This window comes from Callospermophilus lateralis, chromosome 1 (genome assembly GCF_048772815.1).
Source record: "Callospermophilus lateralis isolate mCalLat2 chromosome 1, mCalLat2.hap1, whole genome shotgun sequence".
Classification (NCBI taxonomy): Eukaryota; Metazoa; Chordata; class Mammalia; order Rodentia; family Sciuridae; genus Callospermophilus; species Callospermophilus lateralis.
In genome coordinates this window covers 209,940,896-209,962,458 of record NC_135305.1, presented here as the reverse complement: position 1 = coordinate 209,962,458, position 21,563 = coordinate 209,940,896, and the positions used below count along the sequence as shown (strand labels likewise).

The following is a 21,563-nucleotide window of genomic DNA, read 5'->3' as shown; positions in this document are numbered from 1 at the left end:
GTCCCTCCATCTAGTGCAGACCCGACCCCATGAGACTGGGGCATATGCGTCCACTTCCGTTCCCGTAGACCAGTCAACTCAGACACCACCACCGCCCTCCACTCCTGGTCCCCCCTCAGCCCAGCCTCAGGGCATCCGCCTCTCCCTCCTCCCACTTTCCCCTACTCGGACTGGGGCTTGCACTGTCAGGACGTCGTGGCTCAAACTTGCCTTTTTCTTCAGACAGGTATCGGAGGGGGCCTGCAGGGGTCTCCACAGAGGCCATCAGGATGTCCTACTTTGGGGAACATTTTTGGGTAAGACCTACTCTTATTTTGGTGGGGGCTCCGGGCAGAGCCATATGGACTTTTATGGAGATGGGGAGACTCAGTGTCTTGTGGGCAGGGAGAGGGTCTGCTGCAGGTAGAAGTCACAGCAGGAAGAGTCAGGCTGGGTTAGAATCCACACCCTCAGACCTCACAGACCTTGTGACCTTGGGCAAGTCAGGAAGCCGCAGCCCAGAGGAGGAATCTGGTAGCTGAAATTGCCCAGCAAAAAAGTGCAGGCTCAGGACACCAACCTGGGCCAGAGCGCGCCGGACGCCGGGTCACTCCAGCCGGGGGTTCCCGCGCCCTTCCCATCCTGGAGAGTTGGGGAGTTTTCTTGGCTTGACCCCTGTGTCCCCTGCGCTCCTTCCCCACCCAGGATGGGTACAGGACAGGACGGAGAGGACTCCCTCCCTCTGACCCCATGACCCCCTGCTCTGGAAGGCGCTGGGGCCCCCAAGAGCCTCCGTCCAGCTCAGAGAGAGGAGCTGGAGTCTAGGGGACACCGAGTCAGCCGGACACCCCCACTGCAGGGCCAGGGCAAGCCCAGCTCAGGGGCACCCGGGGAGGGGCCAGCATGCGGCTGTGTCCTCCAGGCCAAGGGGCAGGCTGGGTGGAAGCCCAGAGGTGTGACATTGGTGGCCAGCTCAGAGAACAGGACGCCCCCTGCAGAGGTGGCTAAGGAGGGTGAGCCTCAGGAGAGGCCCGGAGGGGCCTGCAGAAAGCCCCTTCCTCAACTGCAGGCCCTGGGCTTGCCAGAGGAAGCCTGTTGTTAGGCAACCAGTTGCCCCTGGCAACAAGCAGGCTCCCTCCTTTCTCCCCTCCCAGCTGGGGCTCCTCTTACCCGCACTCACTTTCTTAAAGGGACCCTACCCCCTTGCCACCTGGGGGCGGAGTCTGACCTGCACCCTCTCCCCAGGGGTCTGACTCTCCAGCTCTGCCTTTGAATGGCTGTGTGACCCGGGGACTCTGTGTCTCTGAGCCCCCATGAGGACCTCTGTGGGAGGGGGTTGATGGTTAGAGCATCAGAAGTTGGAGCCCTGATAGCAGTACCTATATCTATTTAAGATGTCTTTTAATGTACGAGGCACCTACATTTATTTTAAGTCCTTTTTAATTGCACAAAGTGCGCAGACTCCCCATAGAAAATTCAGATGAGCAAAGAAAAAAAAAATAGAAACCACCCCCACCTAAAGACACCCCAGCTCCCGCGCCAGGGCTCTGAGCTCCGGATTGGAATTTGGTTCTGCGGGAGCCCTTGGCCAGGCGACTCTGTCTCCTCCAGCCCAGTTTCCCCGTGTGGGAAAGGGCAATGGAATTCCATCTTCCTGGGACACAGGAGTGCCTTGGGGACCCTGTCCATGACAGAAATCTCCAGACTCCAGCAAGGTCTTTTTTTTTAGTACTGGAATTGAAGCCAGGGCCGTGGGCCTGAAGGGCAAATGCTCTACCACTGACCCACACCCCTGCCCTTAGTAATGCTTCTTTCAATCAGTGGCTTGCATTAGAGCCCCCACACAGGTTGAGCAGGGCCGGGGCTCTGGGTGGTCCAAGGAGACTCTTTCATCAGGGGTCATCAAGACAGACAGGGATGCCTCAGTCTCCTTGAGCCGGGCAAGGCAAAAGGCATGGAGAGCACTAGGGAGCCATGGGGGAAGTGTGAGCAGGAGAGGGCCATGATCAAGCTGTGATCGGAAAGTCCTGCCCCAGTAGGCACTGGGGCAATACTGGGATCCAGAGGTTCTTGAAGGAGACACACACCCAAGACAGCCCCCCTAGGTCCCTCGGCTGCCAGCCCACTCTGAGGAAGGCAGAGACTGCTGGGGGTTTGCCAGCCCTGGGAACCAGGCCAGTGGTTGGCTCGGAGTCAGGCCCAGATGCTAGCCTGGGTGACAGTGCCTGGAGCAGCCTCACCCGAGGATCCCCGGGGGACAGTGAGCTGCTGCGGCTGTTTGCCAGGCCCTCACTATGACCCAGGAGGCCCCTTGCCCAGCACTGTGCCAGCCCCACCTCACTAAGACCCTGGTGAGCTGGGTGCTGTCACTGTCGGAGGAGGAACTGAGACCCAGAGAGGCGAAATCACCAACTCTAAGACACTCAGTGCATGTAAGGGGGGTGTAGCACTGGAGCCTGAAAATACAGGACTAGACAGGAAGCTGGAGGGACAACCAGAGCACCCAGGGAAGTGGGGTTCTGAGCAGCTTGGGAGGAGGCTGGTCTGGAAGGGCCCTAGTGAAGTGGGCGGGGCTGGCGGGTGGGCGGGGCTGGTGGGAGGACCTGGAGGCTGGGAGGGACTGGCAGGTGGGAGGGGCTGAGGTGGGCGGGGCTGGCCTGGTGGAGGGCTGGTGGTAGGACCCCTGGGCAAAGGTGTAGTGCAAAGGTGTAGTGCGAAGGGACCACATGTCCCTGCTTCCTGGCGAGGTGGGAAGAAACCAAGAGATGAGGCTGGAAAAGCAATTCCAAACCAAGAGACCTTGAACTTGAGCAGCTGATGGACCACTGACCAGAGCCATCAGTGATTCTAGAGTGAGCGGTGGCTGTCGGGAGCCTTGGGCTTGAGGCTGCCTCGTTCCTCTCTGAGCCTTGGGTAGCTCCGTGTTAGCTGGGGCAGGGAGCCAGCCACCTCTCAGCGGGATGAACCAGGTGGATCTCCGTCAGGGTCCCCAAAGCCCCAAAGGCAATTCTCGTTTTTGCTCATTCGCTAAATCGTGTGTGCAGCAGGAGGGTCATCTAGCAGGAATTCTGACCAGCCTTCCAGCTTCCAGGTGACTGGGCAGGTGAATGGAAGACACTGCCCAATGTGGCCAGAAGGAGGGTCCGGGGACTTCAACTGGGACTTTAGTGGCACGGGGGCGGGGCGGGGCGGAGGAGCCCTGTCTAGCTGTGCAAGGCCCTGGGTTCCCTCCCCAACACTGCAGAGAGAGAGAGACAGAGACAGGCAGAAAGAAGGCCTTGGATCTCTCCGCCTCATCTTTCCATCCTGATTACAAAGCATCATCGGTGCTAAAATGTTTCCAAGTTCCCTCAGACCCCAGCGCAACACCCTTCTGAATGGACAGTTCAGTGTTCAGACATGGCACCCTTCACAGGTGACAGGATCTGGCTGGCATTAAAATGTCACCTGCCAGGCAAGGTGATTCTTGCCTGGAATCCCAGTGGCTAGGGAGGTTGAGACAGGAGGATCATGAGTTCAAAGCCAGCCTCAGCAATGGCAAGGCACCAAGCAACTCAGTGAGACCCTGTCTCTAAATAAAATGCAAAATAGAGGACTGGGTGTGTGGCTCAGTGATGGGGTGCCCCTGAGAATCCCCAGAATCCGCCCCCACACACACCCCAAAAATGTCAAGTCATTTTTCCTACACTTTCAAATGGAAAGGAGTCCCAGTGTCCTATTTTGAATAGCAGTAAAGTTGCCCTTACGTGAATGCATTTGGAGAAGAAAGAGATTTAAAATGTTAAGTAACAGAGAATTAGCAAAAACTAGAATTGCTTTTGGGGCTTTGGGGACCCTGACGGAGATCAGTCTTCATTCCCATGTAAGAGGTGGATGAGGGACAGTGACAGCCCCAGAACTCGGAGGAAAGAGGTTTTGGGTGAGGCATCAGTAGGCGCAGCTCCCACCAGCACTAACTGTTTACAGAAAAATAACATTTGTTCACTTATTCAAAATTCTCAAAAGTTTGTGTTTTCTGGGCCTCACCCTGTGCTGGGCTTTTCTGGGCCCTGAGAAAGAACTCAGACCCAGGCCCTGACCTGAGCCTCAGAGAGGGAATTTCCGTGTTGAAAAGAATAGAAAACACAACTACAGTGACTTAAACACCAGGGGTTGTATTCATTGGCTTATAAAAGTGGACAGCTGTGTGGCAATGTGGCTTTCAGGTTTGGTTCCATCCAGCAACTTGACTGAACACACAAGTTATTCGATTCCTTCTGGTTCAGCATCTAAGGCTCATGGTTTTTGGCTTCTAATATCTTTTGTCACCACTGTTCCTCATTGATGGAGAGAGAGAAAAATCAGAGGGGGAAAAACTTACGAAACTGAGGCAAACAGAAGCCGAAAGACCAGGATCCAAAGATAAAAGAGACACAAAGAACAACTGAGATTGTCGTTCCCTCAACTATAGGCCCAAAACCCCAGGCTTTTTTCTGATTGGTCCAATTTAAAGTCCAGGAACTGGGGCCAAGGGCAAGTGCAACAGACCGATTGGCTCAAGCCAGGGATGGACTCCTGCTCGTTGGCCCTGCCCCGGTTGCTAGGCAACATTGATAGCCTCGTCTCCCACCAACTTCCTTGATCTTCACCTTCATCCCCTCAGGGTGAGAAAAATCATGGCTTTGAGGTCCTGTACCACAGCGTGAAGCAGGGGCCCGTCTCCACCAAGGAGCTGGCTGACTTCATCCGGGAGAGGTGAGGTCCCCAAGCCCTGCCTACCATGTGGCCACGCCCACAGCCTGGTCCCGCCCACCTCCCCTCAGGTCCTGCACCTGCCTTTCCAGGTACCTTCCCCCACCCGCCAGGTCCAAATTCCCCGGGCCTCCAGGAATCAAAAGGTCCTGAGGACCCTTGAGACCAGTGGTTCTCGGCCCTGTGAACTCCACGCCCCCTTTTAAACAATAACCATCCTGGTTCTAAAGCCTCCCTTCTGATAGAACCTACTTGGAGGGGGGGATTTTTAAACCATCTCGCGCCTTGAGGATGATGAATGAAAACACGTATGCTAGAATAGTCCACATGCCAACACACACATGCGCACATGATGAACTAACTGCAGGGCCAGGCAACCTCCGCTCCCACTGGTATGACTTTTTTTTTTTTTTTTTTTTTTTTGGTACCAGAGATTGAACCCAGGGACATTTAACCACTGCACCACATCCCCAGCCCTTTTAATACTTTTTTTTAGACATGGGGTCTCCCTGAGTTGCTTAGCGCTTCATTTTTGCTGAGGCTGGCTTTGAACTTGTGATCCTTCTGCCTCAGCCTCCCAAGTCGATGGGATTATAGGCCTGCGCCACTGCATACAGCTGGTATTCCTTTTTTTAAAAAATATTATTATTATTATTTTAGCTATACATTGATACAATACCTTACTTTCTTTCTTTCTTTAATGTGGTGCTGAGGGTGAAACCCCTGCCTCCCACGTGCTGGGCAAGCCTCTACCATTCAGCCCCAGCCCCTGGTGTAGCTTCTAAGTGGATACATTGATGCCCCAGAAAACTGAGGTTTTGTTTGAAGGAAGATGTGACTAGACATGAGACGGCATTTAGCAGGATCTGCCCAGAGGGAAAAAGGAAAAATGAGCTTTTCTCCTGCAATTAAGTGAAACAAACCATATGAAGCACTCCACTCGGTGCCCATTATGTGCTTCAATATTTTTCCTCCTGCTGCTACCAACACTGCTGTTGTTGGCCAAGGGCATTGCTTAGCGGAAACGGATCTCTTGCCCAAATTTCCAAAATGCCCTCCTTGAGAGCCACTGCTTAGACACTGGAGATGGGGAAGCGGAGGTCCAGGGCTAGTGCTCTCCCAGGTGCCCGAAAAGAACCTCCGCCATCTCCCCCGTCCTCCCACCCAGAGCCACCATCGAGGAGACGTACTCAAAGGCAATGGCGAAACTCTCCAAGCTGGCCAGCAACGGGACCCCCATGGGGTGAGTGGAGCAGGGGTCACCAGGGTGCTGGGCCTGGGGCATCGGGAGCCTTCCGGGGTGGATGTGTCTTTACTCACGTGACATGACGTGTATCGTTCACTCTCTGGCTTCTTCATGTGTTCATTGCACATGTATTTGCTGAGCAACTTCTGAGGGCCAGACACTACAGCCCATGGGTCCTTTGTCCCTTGTCCCATGAGACACAAGTTAAACTCACACATAACCAAGTCCTTTCCCTGAGTGAGAAGTGCTAGGCAGGAAACAAGCAGGACCGTGAGAGGGGGGGCACTTCCTCTGGAGTAGACTCAGCTGCAGTGAGCCCGGGCCTTAATGTGCAGAAGGAGCTGGCCCTGGGAGTGTCTGAGGGCCAGAGACCCAGGCAGGTGGCCCTGCCAGTGCAAAGGCCCTGAGGCAGTAGCCCACGTGGCCTGTGCAAGGAAGAACAAGGAGGCTCACCCGGCTCCTGGGGGGTGAGGTGGGAATGGTGGGGGAGAGGGGAGTGGAGGTGGACAGGCCATAGGGACCTCAGGCACAAGCCACCTGTGATGTGATTCCTGGGCATTCGCAAAGTTCCCTGTGGTTGCTGTGGGGCCACACGATGGGGAGGGCTGGGGCAGAGGCTGCAGGGAGAGAAGGTATGTGGGGGGAGCACTGGAGGAGCCCCTGCGAGGGGCAAAGGCCACAGGGGACTTAGTCTGCCCACCTTGAGTCTCACCCAGTGGGAATAATCAGCCTGGGCCTGGAGACCAGGGGACTGGGCCTGGCCCAGGAAGGACTCCTGGGTCCGCGGACAGGACTTAAGTTCTAGCTTTGGGACTAAGAATGGGGCTCAGTGGCCGAGCGCTCCTCTGGCATGGGAAGCCGTGGGTTCTGTCCCTATCCCGGAAAATTAAAAAATATATATACTAATGAAGATGAGCGAGGCTTCGCAGGCCCAGGCCCGCAGGACATGTGCAGCCGAGGCCATTGCCCTGTGTGCGGGGACTTCAGCGGGGTGGGTCCTGGCGGACCCTGGGGGTAACGCCGGCCTGCCCCCAGGACTTTCGCCCCGCTCTGGGAGGTCTTCCGAGTCTCCTCCGACAAGCTGGCGCTGTGTCACCTGGAGCTGACGCGGAAGCTGCAGGACCTCATCAAGGACGTGCTGCGCTACGGGGAGGAGCAGCTCAAGGCCCACAAGAGGGTGCGTCCAGGGGGCGGCCGGGGCGGGGCCAGCGCATCCGGGTCCCAGGCCTCCTGCGGCCTCAGACCCTGGGGGTGCCCCCAGATGCCCGCCACCTCCACACACCCGACCCCCCTGGGCTTGATGAACTCCGGCTCAGAGCCCAGCAGCAGCAGGGGGCGGGGGCGGGGCTCAGTGGGGACCCTGGGCAAGACTGGAGTCGCACCTGCAGGCCTGGCCAGCCTCAGCCCGGGCGGCTTCTGCGCAGCTCGGAGCAGATGCTGTCCTTGGCCGCGTGGAGACTGTGACATGCAGACTCCAGTGCCACACAGCCTCGCCATTCCTGTGCATAGTGTCTCCGGCTGGTTTTGTGCTACAAGGACAGAGTCCAGGGTCAGGGACAAGCCCAGCACACTGACTCTCTGTTCTGTACAGACAGAGCCCTGGACAGTGCCTGGCTTGATACCTAACATTTCTAGACTTAAAAACCTAGACCCGGGTGCACGCCTGTAATCCCAGCGTCTCAGGAAGATCGTGGGTTCAAAGCCAGCCTCAGCTACTCAGCAAGGCCCTAAGCAACTCAGGGATAAAAAGAGCTGCGGATGTGGCTCCGTGGTTAAACACCTCTGGGTTCAAATCTTGGTACCAAAAACAAACATAAATAAAACAAAACCCAAAGGACTAGAATCTTGGGTGATCCAAGCCTTAAACTCAGGATCCCACACCTCTCAAGTGTGTGATTATACAAAAAAAAAATTCTTTGCACTTACAAAGGGTCCCAGTTTAGAATGCTGGCGAACAATTTTTTTTTTTTTTTTTTTAACTTCACAACAGTGCAGCAGTGACCTGCGTTCAGTAGAAATGGAACTTGGAGCTGTGAATTCGGAACTTTCTCTGGGTTAGTTCCGATCCTCTGTTGTGAAACTGGGCAGCTGCAGGGAGCACAGCACCCGTTAGCCCCATGAAACGGGGACCCCACAGTGTGCCCTATGGCTAAGCCAGGGTGCAGGTGGGTTGGGCAGAATCGATGCAGTCCCCATGTACAGTGTTTTCAACTTGCAATAATAATAATAATAATAATAATTATTATTATTATTATTATTATTATTATTAGGTTCCAGGCTGCTTAAGCACTGAGCCACATCCCCAGCCCTTTTCGTTTTATTTAGGGTCAGGGTCTCGCAAAGTTGCTCCGGGCCTAAGTTGCTGAGGCTGCCTTTGAGCCCGCGGTGCTCCTGCCACAGCCTCCCGAGCCACTGGGATTCCAGGCGAGCGCCACCAGGCCCGGCCAAAATACTCTGGGACAAATAAAATCTCAGAGTATCACGGTCCCTGCCTGGGCACAGGTGGCACCCACGCGCCCCTTACACACACCCCCGCCCCCTACAGTGCAAGGAGGAAGCGCTGGGCACCCTGGACGCGGTGCAGGTGCTCTCGGGCGTCAGCCAGCTGCTGCCCAAGTCTCGCGAGAACTACCTGAGCCGCTGCATGGACCAGGAGCGCCTGCGCAGAGAGAACACCAGCCAGAAAGAGATGGACAAGGTGTGCAGGTGGCGGCCGCTGCGGCGCGCGGGTCTGAGGGATCTGCCGCAGGTCCTTGGGGCTGCCTGATCAGAACGAAAATGTGTCGCACAGAGGTGGTCACTGGGCCTGCGTGTGGCCACTGAGCCCTGGGTACCCCAGGAACCCACCTGCCAGGTGACGAGTCTGGACTGGGGAAGCCCTCTGTGTGGCCCCATCCCAATGCCATCCCCTCCCTGTGCCTCCTAGGCAGAAACCAAAACCAAGAAGGCGGCGGAGAGCCTGCGGCGCGCGGTGGAGAAGTACAACTCGGCCCGGGCCGACTTCGAGCACAAGATGCTGGACTCGGCGCTGGTAGGAAGCCGGCCCCAGAGATCCGCACCCCGAGGGCTGCGCGTCCCTGGCCCGGGACACCTCCCGACCGCCCGCGTCCCAGGGTGCTTAGGGTCGTAGGCCTAAGGCCTATTATTGTCGTTGACATTATTTCAGAAGCCAAATTATCTTGTGCCTCAGTTTCCCCATCTGTAAAACGGAGACTCTAATAGTGCCTGCCTCATAGAGCAGCGAAGGTTAGATGAGCAACTCTGAAGTTTTCAGACTAGTACCAGGACACAGAAGCCACTCCCTAAGCTGTCATTATTATTTCCATTCTATTGGGGAGATTTTTTGAAGAAGGACAAAGTCCAGAAGCCAAGTATCTCCTGAGATTCCTTGGTGGCTGGAAGGCCACCCAGCCTCTGTCCCTCAAGAGCTGTGTATGACTTTGCAAGTTACTGCACCTCTCTGGGTCTCCATCTACCCACATGGACCAAGAGTAGACTAGACTCTCAGGACTCAGAATAAGAATTCTTTTTCAAGTTGCAAGTGATAGAAACTTTTATTTAAACCTGGCATGGTGGCATTCACCTGTAATCCCAGTGATTCGGGAGGCTGAGACAGGAGGATTGTGATTTCAAAGCCAGCTTCAGCAAATTATCAAGGCCCTAAGCAACTAAGTGAATCTCTGACTCTAAAAAAGATTAAAAAGGGTGGGGGGCTGCGGATGTGGCTTAATCACTTCTGGGTTCAATCCCCCATACCAAAAAAGAAAGAAATGTTTATTTAAATGGATGAGTTTTTTAGGGTCAGTGAACTGAAGAATTTTTTTGAGGGGGTGCGGAGGCTTCAGGCATGGATGGATTTAGGTGCTCGAATGGTGTTGGCAGGAAGCTTGTGTCTCTCTGATTCTCTAGTCAGTTTTCTTCCCTGGGGACTTGACCCCCAGGTAGACATTAGAAATGCCAGTGTGTGTGTTTGTGTGTGTGTGTAAACATGTGCACATGTTCACATATACAGTGTGTGCACACAGAAAAGTGGCTGCCAGCTGCCCCCATTTGTATCCCAATAACTCTTTGGCTCAGGAATGAAGCATCTTTTCTCGTAGTTCCAGCTAAAGTCCTAGGGCAGACTTTCATTGGTTCTTTCTTTAAGCAATCACTGAGGCCAGAGAGCTGGGATGTTCTGATTGGTCACATGGCCATTCTGCATTTCCATTCACTCCTCTCTTCCTGCCTCAGCGCTTCCAAGCCATGGAGGAGACCCACCTGCGACACATGAAGGGGCTGCTGGGCTCCTACGCACACTCGGTGGAAGACACCCATGTGCAGATTGGGCAGGTGACGGGGGCTGGTGTGCAGGATGAGGCTGGGGCCGGTGCTGGGCAAGAGGACCCTGCCAGTCACACAGCCTGCCCGCCCACCCACCCAGGTGCACGAGGAATTTAAGCAGAACATAGAGAACGTCAGCGTGGAGATGCTGCTCAGGAAGTTTGCTGAGAGCAAGGGCACGGGCCGGGAGAAGCCAGGTGAGTCCGCAGAGATGGCAGCCAGGCTGGGGGCCACAGCCGCAGACAAAGAGGCGGGAGACTCGGCCTCCCTGAGCCTCGGTTTCTTCATCAGAAAAATGGCTGGTGACAATTCCAAGTCTCCAGCCCAGGTAGAAAGGGAATTTGATGGCTGGTCTGGTGTGTCTATCTCAGAACCAGAAGATTCCAGAGAGGGCTTGAAAGCCACGCTCGGAGGTTCAGACTTCACCCCAAGGGCCTCAGGGAGCTATTGAGTGTTGTTGAGCAAAAGACAAATTTGGAAAAGCCCAGATGTGGGGGCTGAGAGGAGCTGAGGGCAAGTTTGAGAATCAGACCTGGTTTGGGTCCTTTCTTCCTTGCTGGCTGTGTGACCTAGGACATATGTCTTGACTTCTCTGAACTTCAGTTTCCTCACCTGGAAAGTGGGGATGAGAATATACTCACAGTAATTCTCACAAAGCTCGGTGATCTGATGGGTAGGTGTCCACTAACTACGTCACTGTCCCCAAGTCTACTCAGCCAGTGAGGCCTGTCCTTCCTCCTTGTTGTCTCTACGGCTCAGGCCCTGCTCAGGCCGCCCCTCCTTATGTGGCCCCCCATTCTTGCCCTTGATTGGCCCCAGATCTGCCGCCCTCACACACGCCCCTTGCCTCGCCATCATGTTGGGAGAGTCCCAGCCCCTCCTCTGGGTGTCCAGGCCCATCTTGGTCAATCCCCTGACCCAAACCAAGTTCCACCTAGAAATGCTGCAAGTGTCTAGATGGCTCAGGTGGCACCACCCAGCCAGTGGCAGAGCAGCCCCTGAGCCCACCCGCCCATGCCCTGGCTGGGCTGTCCCGCTTTTACCTACCTGACTGACTGCGGGCCCAAGCCGTGTGGCTGCCGGCCGCCCGTGCCAGGCCCGCCCACCTCCACCTCCCTGTCTCAGGACCTCTGGACTTCGAGAGCTACAGTGCCGCCGCACTGCAGGAAGGCAAGTACGTCTGGGCCTGGTCGCCCAGGCTAGACCGTGGGGTGACGGGGGACCTGCCTGGGAAGGGGGCACCCGCCCTGCTCAGCCACCTCCGTCTGTCCTCAGCAATGAAACGCCTGCGGGGATCCAAGGCCTTCCGCCTTCCAGGACTAAGCCGGCGGGAGCGGGAGCCTCGAGCCGCTGTGTGAGGAAGGCCCTGCCTGGTGCCGGTCCAGGCTAGCCCAGATCTCCCCCTCTGGGGCTGGCCCAGAAATCCCCCACTCAGGAGTCTCCCTATCCCAGGCTAGCCCAGTATTGCCCATTGACCTCTGTGGGTAGCTCGGAGTAGCCCCTGTCCCAGGCTAGCCCAGGACTCCCTCTCCCCAGGCTGGCCCACAAGAACCTCTGCCCCAGGGTAGTGCCCCAGTGCCAAAGCCCAACCTGGCTGGAGTCTGTCTATGCACCAAGGCCAGGCCGGGGGCTTCCTGGCCCATGGTGGCCAAGGATTGCCCCTGCCCCGGCTGGTCCAGGATGCCAGCCCTGTCGTGGCCTTGCCAGTGATGCCCCCCACGTCCCTGGGCTTCTCAGGCCGGCCCTGAAGTCCAGCTCCAGCGGCCCCCCTTCCCAGGCTGCTTAAACACACGTCCTGATTGGCTGACTCCAGACTCCCCACCGCGAGCAAGCCCCAGGTCCCACGGCCCCCAGGGCTGGCCTAGGCGGGTAGTGCAGGCGCCCCAGGTCCCAGGGGCGCTGACGCTGACACCTCTCCCTCCCTCCCCAGAGATTTCCTGGAACCCGATTCAGGGGTGAGTGCCGGGGAGGGGCTTGGGAGGGGCCTGTTCTCACCTGAATCCCAGGTGATACTGGGCGGGGTGGGAACCCCAGGGAGTGCAGCTTGGGGCTGGGCTCAGATCCCACCTGTGGGCCACATGGGAGGGACTGACACCCCACGGCACTTCAGCGTGCCCCTGGAACCTGCCACACACCCGGGGAAGGGGCAGGTGGTGTGGGTCAGAGCCAGGCCCTGGAGGGGAAAAGTTCAATCGGGGGGACCCACCTCGTCACTCTCCACCCCCAGATGTGTCCAGAGGTGGATGAAGAAGGTTTCACTGTCCGACCTGATGTGACCCAGAACAATATCCTTCTGATGTCCCTGGGAACCACTGTTGGCACAGCAGGGACAAAGCTCTGTCTAGTCTACCACTAGCAACCGCCCCTGTGTCCACCCTGGAGAGGGCCTCTGTCGTGGAGGGAACCGGTCCAGATGTAAACAGCTGTTCTGTGGGGTCAGGGATGGGCAAGAGTGAGAGAGGCAGTTGGATTGTCCCAGAAGGAGAGTCCAAGGGCTTCCTGGAGGAAGGGGCACCAGTGTTGAGGTTTTGCAGCTGAATAGGAGTTTGCCAGTTAGTGTGAGCAGAGGGACTGTGCGAGGTTTGAGCAGGGAGGGATGGGGTGGGATCTGAGGGCTGCTAGGATCTGCTTGGCTCCTTGACTGAGGCCTAAGCACGGCCGAGCCTTCTCGTTTCTCATCTAGTGACTCTGACTTTGACGATGAGGAGCCTCGGAAGTTCCACGTGCACATCAAGCCCGCGCCAGCCCGGGCTCCGTCCTGTAACCCTGAGGCTGCAGCGGCACAGCTCAGGGCCACAGCGGGCAGCCTCATCCTACCTCCAGGCCCAGGGGTGAGGTGTGGGAGGGTTGCTTTGGGTGTGCAGCAGGGCTGGCTGGATGCACCTGTGCCTGACCTGCCTCATTTATCCACAGGGCACCATGAAACGCCATTCTTCACGTGAGTAACCTTCTGTCTTGGTTTGGGTAAGAACACTTGGAGGGAAAGCTGGTCCTGGATTTGGGTGTGAATTTGAACCCCACCTCTGCTGTAACATGGGGCAGGCTGCTTAACCAGTCTGACCCTCAGTCTCCTCCTTTGTAAAATAAGAATAAATTAAATGAAAATTGAAAGGAGGGCCGGGGCTGTGGCTCATGGTAGAGCACTTGTCTTGCACATGTGGGGCCCAGGGTTTGATCCTCAGCACCACTTAAAAATAAATAAATGCAATAAAGGTATGTGTCCAACTGCAACTAAAAAAAATAAATATCAAAGAAAGAAAGAAAGAGAAAATTGAAAGGAGAAGCTGGGGCTAGGAAAAGAGCCCACATCTGGAGGCAGGTTGGCTTGGCTCCTTCTTGAACCTCTGGTTGCCCTGAGTCTCAGGGTCGTGGTGTGTGCAATGAGCAGTGCTGCAGGCAGGGTGACAGGAAGGTTCAAGGAGGGTATCTCCCACAGGGGACGCTGCTGGGAAACCACAGAGGCCTCGGTCTGCCCCAAGGACCAGCAGGTAGGTTCCACAGGGTGGGACATGGAGCTAACTGGTGTGGCAGGTGTGGGCCGCCCCTACCTCCTCCCCAGGTCTCTGCCTCGTGCCTCTGGCTTATGAAGCACCTTCTGTATACTTGCCCCATGCGGGTTTTGGGGTACATGACCAAGACAGGTCTCTGTTCTCAGTCACATTCTAGTGGCTCATTAAAATGACCAGCAAATGAATTAGGTGTGCTCCTAAGTGTTGTGGAAAAGCTCAGGCCAGCGATGCGCTGCAGACAGGAAGGGGTAACTTCACTTGGGATGGGGCTTCCCGAGGGCTGGCTTTGGGCTGAACCCCGAGGAGGAGTAGGAATTGGCCATAGGTACAAATGCAGGAACAGCTCAGGACAGAGTAGACTTCGTAAAGGCTCTGGGGGGGGGACAAGGCACGCAGCCAATAGACCCCGCCCCCCTTGGCCTCCTGGTCCACAGCTGTGCAGAAAAGCTGCCCTTGGACGAGCAGGTATCCAAGAATCTCTTTGGGCCACCCCTGGAGTCAGCCTTTGACCATGAAGATTTTACAGGTGATGGGAACAGGGGTGTGGGCGTGGCTAGCGAGAGGGTGGGTGGGGCCATTGCAAGGATAGGCCAGGAGGAGGGAAGATGGGGCCAATGGGAAGGTAGGCTGGTCTGCCAGGGGGGCGGAGGATAGAAGATGGGCACCTTTACATAAGTGGGCGGGGCTATAGCTGATGGACACTTTCGAGTGGGACAGACCGTAGATGGTGGCGGTCTGTGTTTGGGTCTGGGTAACAGTGGTGGATAACAGTGGTGAGGACATTAGGGAGATGGACAACCGAGAATGGGAACCCAGCTTCCCGCCCCGTGGGTGTGGCCTGAAGGAGGGTGGGCGGGGACTCCGTGTGGGCGGGCCCCACGCTGACCGTCTGTTGGCTCCCCTAGGCTCCAGCAGCCTCGGGTTCACCTCCAGCCCCTCCCCTTTCTCCTCCTCGTCACCTGAAAACGTGGAAGACTCTGGCCTCGACTCTCCTTCCCATGCAGCACCCGGCCCCTCCCCGGATTCCTGGGTCCCCCGCCCGGGCACCCCGCAGAGCCCGCCCACCTGTAGGGCACAGCCCCCTGAACCCAGGGGAACACGGCCCCCACCGCCACCCGACTCTCCGCAGCGCCTGGCACCATCGCCAGGCCCTTGGGGACTGGAGGCCGGAGGAGGTGAGTCCAGTGTCCTTGTCCCTGAGATTGGAGAGGACTGAGTGCCCCCTGTAGGCAGGGCCTGATCAGACTTCTGGGGCCACAGGCGGGATTTGGTGACCCCCACCTCTACAGGGGTGATAACGAGGTCGATATTTAACAAGGCAGGGGATGATGGGTGATGGGTGGAGGCCTCCGAGGGAAGGACATTTGCGCTAAAATTTGATGGCAGTGAGGTTGGGCGGGGCCCCTGGATGGGGGTGCTGCTGGGAGGTGTTGCCACAGCCTGGGAAGAGGCCGGGGCAGTTGCTGCTGGCCACGATTGAGGAACCCCCAGGGAGAAGCGGGGGTGGGGGGGTCGGGAGGAAGCGCCTGGGCCTGGGGAGGACTGTGACATGCTCCTTGAGGAAGCGCCGCCCTGCAGGGCTTCGAATGGAGGAAGCACAGGACATGCGTGACTTGGGGTCACATGCTCCTCTGGCAGCTTGGGAGGGAGGGAAGGTGAAGGAAGAGCAGCGTGGGGAGAAGCAGGCGGCCTCGGGTAAGGGTGGAGAAGAGCCAGCCAGGTGGCCAGCCGGGTGGGGAAGGGGGGGGGGGGGAGGGTGGCATGTCACAGCTGTGTGAAGATGTCATCAGAGCAGGGAGGGAGGCCACCCAGGAAGGAGAGCCTGGGGTTGAGCAGGCAGGGCCAGAGGGGTGGAGGAAGGGAGCAGGCAGGGTGGCCCCCTGGCTCCAGAGGTAGCTCTGACCACACACTGTCCCCAGCGCTGCTGGCCAGCGTCCTTGACACGCTCCATGGGAAAGAACCTGGCTGAGCCAGTTCAAGGGGCCACGCGTGCCCCGGTAGTTAACAGAGGAGGGTGAGAGGCAGACACAGGTCACCTAGGCGGCCCTCACTCTTGGAAGTGGGTGTCATAGCGCTGCTGACGGTGGCCCCCAGCCCTGCTTCTCCACCCCCTGAGGAGGCGCTCGCCCTTGTCTGGCTGCCAGTGTGTGGAGGCTCGGGCTGTGGGTGGTGCCTGCCCGACTCCAGGCTTCCTCTTCCTGAAGCACCTTCTCCCGCTGTTTGTGGCTGAGCCCCCCCCCCCCCAGACCCAGGGCGGTGGCTCATCTGGGCCTGTTCTCCACGCTCCTCCCAGACCTGGTGCCCCCACCCGCCGATGGCACCTCTAGGGAGGGCCTCGCTGCCCCACCCCGGAGGCCGCGCTCCAGGAAGGTGTCCTGCCCCCTCACCCGGAGCAACGGTGACCTGGTAAGTGAGGATGTGACAGGGACTGGCTGGGAGTGGCCTGGGTGGTTCTTGGCCTCCACTTCTAGCCCCCACCCCTGTCCTTCCAGTCTCGGCCCCTGAGCCCCTCCCCACTGGGCTCCTCCGCCCCCAGCATCACCTCGGAGAGGCCCGGCTTCTCCTCCCAGACAGGACACGGTAGGTGGGGCAGCTCTGGCCCCCCGGCCTCGGGGACCCTGTCTCTGGTCTGGGCGGTGGCTGGTGGCTGTGGCAGGGTGGGTCGTCAGGGCCTGTGCGCATCCATGTGACCGGTTTCTTCCTCGCCACCCCAGGAGTCTCCCGGGGCCCAAGCCCTGTGGTCCTCGGCTCCCAGGATGCCCTGCCTGTGGCCACAGCCTTCACGGAGTACGTCCACGCCTACTTCCGTGGCCACAGTCCCAGGTGTGACAAGGTCGGGAAGGGTACAGGGAGGGCTCCAAGGCTGGTGTCTGGGTCTGCAAAGGAAGTAGCAGACAATTCTCAGCCTTGGAGGGCAGTGGGAGCCCCAGAGGGCGTCGGAGCAGGGCTTGGGGCTCCCCAAGGCCACTGTGCCACCAGGCTGAGAGGACCAGAAGCCGTGCCCAGTCAGGGGCAGGTGGGGTGAGCTGGGGAGCCGGAGCCTGGCCCGACGTCCCTGGGTGGATCAGCAGGAAGGACTTCCTTCACACCACGAGGAGGAGGAGAGGGTTTGACCCAAGCTCTGGCTGAGGACCGCTGCACCACGCAGCCGTTGTGGCTTGAGGTCTTGGTCTAGGAGAAAAGCAAACGGGAGGGGCCTTCTTTCTCCCTCAGTCCTGGGTGGCTTCTTCCCGTCCAGGCAGGGGTGACAGGCCTGCTGGCTTGATTAGGGCCTTGCTGGATACAGGGAACTGGGAAGCCCCAGCTGTGGTGGGCCCAGGGGAGGGGGATAGGGCTCCAGGCAGAGCCCTGAGCCACCACGTCCCCCACTCCCCAGCTGCCTGGCTCGAGTCACTGGGGAGCTGACCATGACCTTTCCTGCTGGTATCATGCGAGTGTTCAACGGGACCCCACCCCCACCCGTCCTCAGCTTCAGGCTCGTGCACACGGCCCCCATCGAGCACTTCCAGCCCAGTGCTGACCTGCTCTTCAGGTACTGGGCACGCCCAGTGGGAAGGGGCCTTACACTGGGGGGTCAGCGGCTCCCGAGCTCTGAATTTCTACTCTGCCTCTTGGGATTTGCTGTGTGACCTGGGATAAGCTGCTTGCCCTCTCTGAACCTTGCTTTCCTTGACTCCTCTACTGTCTTCACCTCCAGCCCAAGTAGGGCTTTCCTGGGCCGAGGGTGGGACAAGAAATCACGTCTTTAGGAAGCCGCTGGCATAGAAGAAAGCCCTGGGAGGGCATTTCCTGAGGGCTGGGGGTGATGAGCCCTGTCTGCACAGTGACCCCTCCCAGAGCGACCCGGACACCAAAGACTTCTGGCTCAATATGGCAGCTCTGACCGAGGCCCTGCAGCGACAGGCGGAGCAGAACCCCACGGCCTCCTACTACAACGTGGTGCTGCTGCGATACCAGGTGGGCCCGGAGCCGGGGGTGGGGCCTCGCCACGCCCTGGGGGGCCTTCCCCATTGGTGCAGATGGTACAATTATGCAAATTGGAAGAGGCCCCGCCCCGAACCTTGGGCTTGCACTTGTCTGGCCGATTTTGTTAAAATGAGGTGCTCGCCTGCCCTCTGCTGGGCACATAGTGTAATACACTAAATTCTCCTGCACCGGCCTGGAGTCGATGAAAGATGTGTGTGTGGCGCTGTCAGCGTGGTGGAGTGGTGGAATGGTGGGTGGCGAGGCAAGGTCACGGGGTGGCAGGACATAAACCCGAGCTGTGTCTCTCTTGCTTTTGTCCCCCCAGTTCTCCCGCCCCGGCCCCCAGTCCCTGCCTCTGCAGCTGAGCGTCCACTGGCAGTGCGCGGCCTCGCTCACCCAGGTCTCGGTGGAGTACAGCTACCGCGCTGGGGCCACGGCCGTGTCCACACCGCTCACCAACGTCCAGATCCTGCTGCCCGTGGGGGAGCCTGTGACCAATGTCCGCCTACAGCCTGCTGCCACCTGGTACGAGGCCGACCGACGCCCAGCCCAGCCCTGCCCTCCCCTCCCGTCCTCTCCCACGTGGGGACCTGTAGAGCACCCGGGGTTGTGGCAGCCAAAGGTCCAGCCAAGGCTGGACCCCTGACAGCGCCTACCTTGCTTAGAACTGGGGATGATTTAAATAATTTTGGAGCCGGGTACAATGGCACCCACCTGTGGTCCCAGCTATGTGGAGGCCGAGACAGGAGGCTGGCTTGAGCTCAGGAGTTTGAACCCAGCCTGGGCCACACCAGGAGATCCCATCTCAAAAAGAAATTCAGCGGCAGAGCACGTGCCTCCTATGCGCCAGGCCTGGGGTCCACCCCAGCACAGCCAACAAACAAGCAAAACAACGAACATAAAAACCAATGATTTCTGCAGAGCTTCCTCCACACCAGGCGTGAGCAGGCCTCTGCCGGGTGGTCTTGGTCCTCAGCAGCCCCAGGTGTGGCCTCTCACCTCCCCACATACGGAGGCGGAGACAGGCACGGGAGGCTCCTCGGCTTGTCTGAGGCCACACCAAAACCCGACTGCCCACCCATTCCTGCTGCAGCCGCCAGTCTGACCCACCACCACTTTTTAAATTTATTATTTTTATTTTTATTTTTTTGCCGTGCTGGGGTTGGAACCCAGGGCCCCAGGCACACGGTGGGTGCTCTACCCCTGAGCCGTGGCCCTGGGCCCACCTTCGTTTTGTACAAAAGGTGGAACCTGCTGTGCAGGAGGATTGAATGTGGCTTTTCAAAGTGCTGTCTGGCATCAGCCGCTCCATGCCCACCCCTTTTACACATGGGGAAACAGAGGCGAGGCTGGGAAGTGGGCCTGTGGGGGTCATGCAGGGGACCAGGAAGTGGCCAAACTGTGCCCACGGGCTTCTAGCATCTTCTCTGGTGAAGACCTGACCAAACCTCTCTCACTGCCAGGAGCCTGGAGGAGAAGCGGTTCATGTGGAAGCTTCCAGATGTGTCTGAGGCAGCAGGTGAGTTATGGGTGTGCATGAAGCACGGGGAGAGCTCAGGTGGGAGGCACTTATTCAGACTGGGGAGAATGCTAGTGTGAGGAGTGGGCTTGAAAAATGTGGGAGAAGAAAACCCAGGGGGTGGGCATGGCAGATGCCAAGACCCTGTGGTAGGACTGCTGTGTCAACCGCGGGGCCAGAAGAAAAGGGTGCCTGGGTGCAAGAGGGGGTGGGCGGGGCAGATGAGCCAGAGAGCAAAGGGTTTCTAGCACAGGGACCGTGGGACAGCGCTGGGCGGGGGCAGCTCACCGCAGGCCTCCCTAGGCCCTGGCCACCTCTCTGCCAGCTGGGAGCCCCTGTCTGGGCCCAGCACGCCCAGCCCTGTGGCCGCACAGTTCACCAGCGAGGGGGCCACTCTGTCGGGCGTGGACCTGGAGCTGGTGGGCAATGGCTACCGCATGTCGCTGGTGAAGAGGAGGTTCGCCACAGGTACTGTCACCTGCCACCAGGCACTGGAGCTGGGCCCTGTCACCTGCTTCTGCTGGGCTGCTGGGAGGAATTTGGCAGGAGGGGGCGTTTGAAGGTTTTGGAGCCAGGAGACCCAAAATTGGGGAAGTAGGGTCCCCATCCCCGCCCAGCACTGCAAATAAAGGGGGAGAAACAGGGGCCGGGTTGACCCCGGGGCGTCCTTGGAAGGACCCAGGGCAGGGAACCAGATCCCACCCCCACCCCCACTCGGTCCTCCCGCCCCATAAGGGGCTGCTGGGACCCAGGCAGAGACCATGGGAACGTTGGACGGGGGACACCGAGGGAACCGGAAGGTCAGGCCCTCCTCACTGTCCCCTCTGCCACAGGGATGTACCTGGTGAGCTGCTGAGCTGGGACCGAGGTGCTCACTCACCCCCACCCTCCTGCTGGGTGCCGGGCCGCCGCCGCCCCCCAGGCCCAGACTCTGGAGAGGAGCCCCCGCCAGCCCGGCTGAGCCGAGACCGGCCTCCTCCCGCCAACGCCCCAGGTCCTGGCCTTTTAACGTTCTTCGAATAAACACTTTATTTTCTAACAAAATAAAAAAGGAGACCTTATCCCGCTCCAGAGTGGCTCCTTCATAAAGTCAGTGGAGGGGGACAGAGCTGCATGGGTGCGGCCTGGGGTTTCTAGGGTATCTCGCCCCACACCCTACACTTTGCTTATCCTACAAGCTTTCAAGGGACAAAAGCCAGACACAGGGCCCACGGGCTCAGAACTGGGCTAGTGGGAGGGACAAGGACTATAGGAGCCCAGATGGGGGCACCCAGAGCTCTTCCCAAGGAGTTAAGAAAATGTCCTAGGGAGGGGCATCATAAATGGGGCTTTGACGTTTGAGCAGGAGTTTATAAGACAGGCGGGGCACCCCAGGCAGAGTTTGAGCTCCATGAGAAAGCGATTTTTAGTCAATACATGAACATTAATTGATCTCCGGGGTGGGCCAGGCAGGGGGCGCAGCTGTAAGCAAGACAAAGTTCTTGGAAGCTGAAAGACTTGGGAGCAGGGGCCTGGGTCCAGAGCCGACGCGGCCATCACTGACTTTGAATGAGTGGCTTGAGCCTAGGTGTCCTCATCTGCAGCCCCCTTCATGGTGGCCCCGGGGAAGCTGAGTACACAGAGTGCCAGGAGGGAGGGGGAGCAGAGTGGCCTGGTGGGGCCCGGGGTAGACGTGGTAACAGACAGTGCCAGGGAGCAGGTCTGAGCTCAGCAGATGGTCCTGGGTCCTGACAGGCACCTGGGGACCGTCACTCAGTCTGACCCTGAGGGATCCTACAACCTGAGAGGAACCAAGTCTGCACCAAATGGAGTTTCAGAAACAGGAAACAGGAAGCAGGATGTGGCTTGAGACTTGCCCTGCACTTTTTGATCCTCCCTCGTCTGAAGAGGAGGGGGATGGCTGGCTATGCCAGGGCGGGGAGGCGCTTCCTCATCTTGCAAGCTCCTACTCACACCTCAAAACCCCATTGATAATATCCCCTCCAGTCCTCCTGTCCTTGGTTTCTTCATATGTTAAAAAAAAAAAGAGGGGAACCCTGGAGCTGGGGGGAATGTCCTCAGGGCACCTTCCTGACTTCACAGTGGGTTGGGGGAGGGGAGGGAGCCATAGCCCACAGAAGGACAAAGCCGATGGCAGTGTCCCCACCATCCATGTGTGTGCAGGGCTGGTGGCCTTGGTCCCCCCAGAGAGTCTTGTGTGGCCATGGGGCTGATGGTGTGGGTGCCATCTGCAAGCCCGGAGCTGATGTCTGAATGCCACCATCTGCTGCCACCTCCAACACACTGGCTT

At 58.3% G+C, this 21,563-nt stretch overlaps 1 protein-coding gene across 1 annotated transcript; it reads left to right on the top strand.

Moving 5' to 3' along the window:
- The first annotated feature begins 229 nt into the window (after nucleotides 1–229).
- Nucleotides 230–20,275, top strand: Fcho1 (FCH and mu domain containing endocytic adaptor 1). Its single transcript, XM_076870412.2, has 26 exons — nucleotides 230–296; nucleotides 4,622–4,713; nucleotides 5,879–5,953; nucleotides 6,992–7,133; nucleotides 8,502–8,654; nucleotides 8,883–8,987; nucleotides 10,190–10,288; nucleotides 10,380–10,476; nucleotides 11,405–11,449; nucleotides 11,555–11,633; nucleotides 12,210–12,234; nucleotides 12,507–12,577; nucleotides 12,933–13,110; nucleotides 13,193–13,217; nucleotides 13,716–13,767; nucleotides 14,223–14,314; nucleotides 14,694–14,963; nucleotides 16,082–16,194; nucleotides 16,281–16,368; nucleotides 16,503–16,611; nucleotides 17,165–17,320; nucleotides 17,613–17,745; nucleotides 18,080–18,279; nucleotides 19,218–19,273; nucleotides 19,577–19,741; nucleotides 20,107–20,275. Exons 1-26 carry the CDS (start codon nucleotides 270–272, stop codon nucleotides 20,127–20,129), a joined length of 2,670 nt encoding a protein of 889 aa, XP_076726527.2. The 5' UTR covers nucleotides 230–269; the 3' UTR covers nucleotides 20,130–20,275.
- Nucleotides 20,276–21,563: the final 1,288 nt, after the last annotated feature.

What these genes read in the sequence shown, in the direction of transcription:
- Fcho1 (XM_076870412.2), top strand. Translation starts at nt 270, where the DNA reads ATGTCCTACTTTGGGGAACATTTTTGG. An exon ending in CGGGAGCCTCGAGCCGCTGT is followed by an intron (nt 11,634 to 12,209) that starts GTGAGGAAGGCC and finishes CTCCCTCCCCAG; the next exon opens with AGATTTCCTGGAACCCGATT. An exon ending in CATGAAACGCCATTCTTCAC is followed by an intron (nt 13,218 to 13,715) that starts GTGAGTAACCTT and finishes TATCTCCCACAG; the next exon opens with GGGACGCTGCTGGGAAACCA.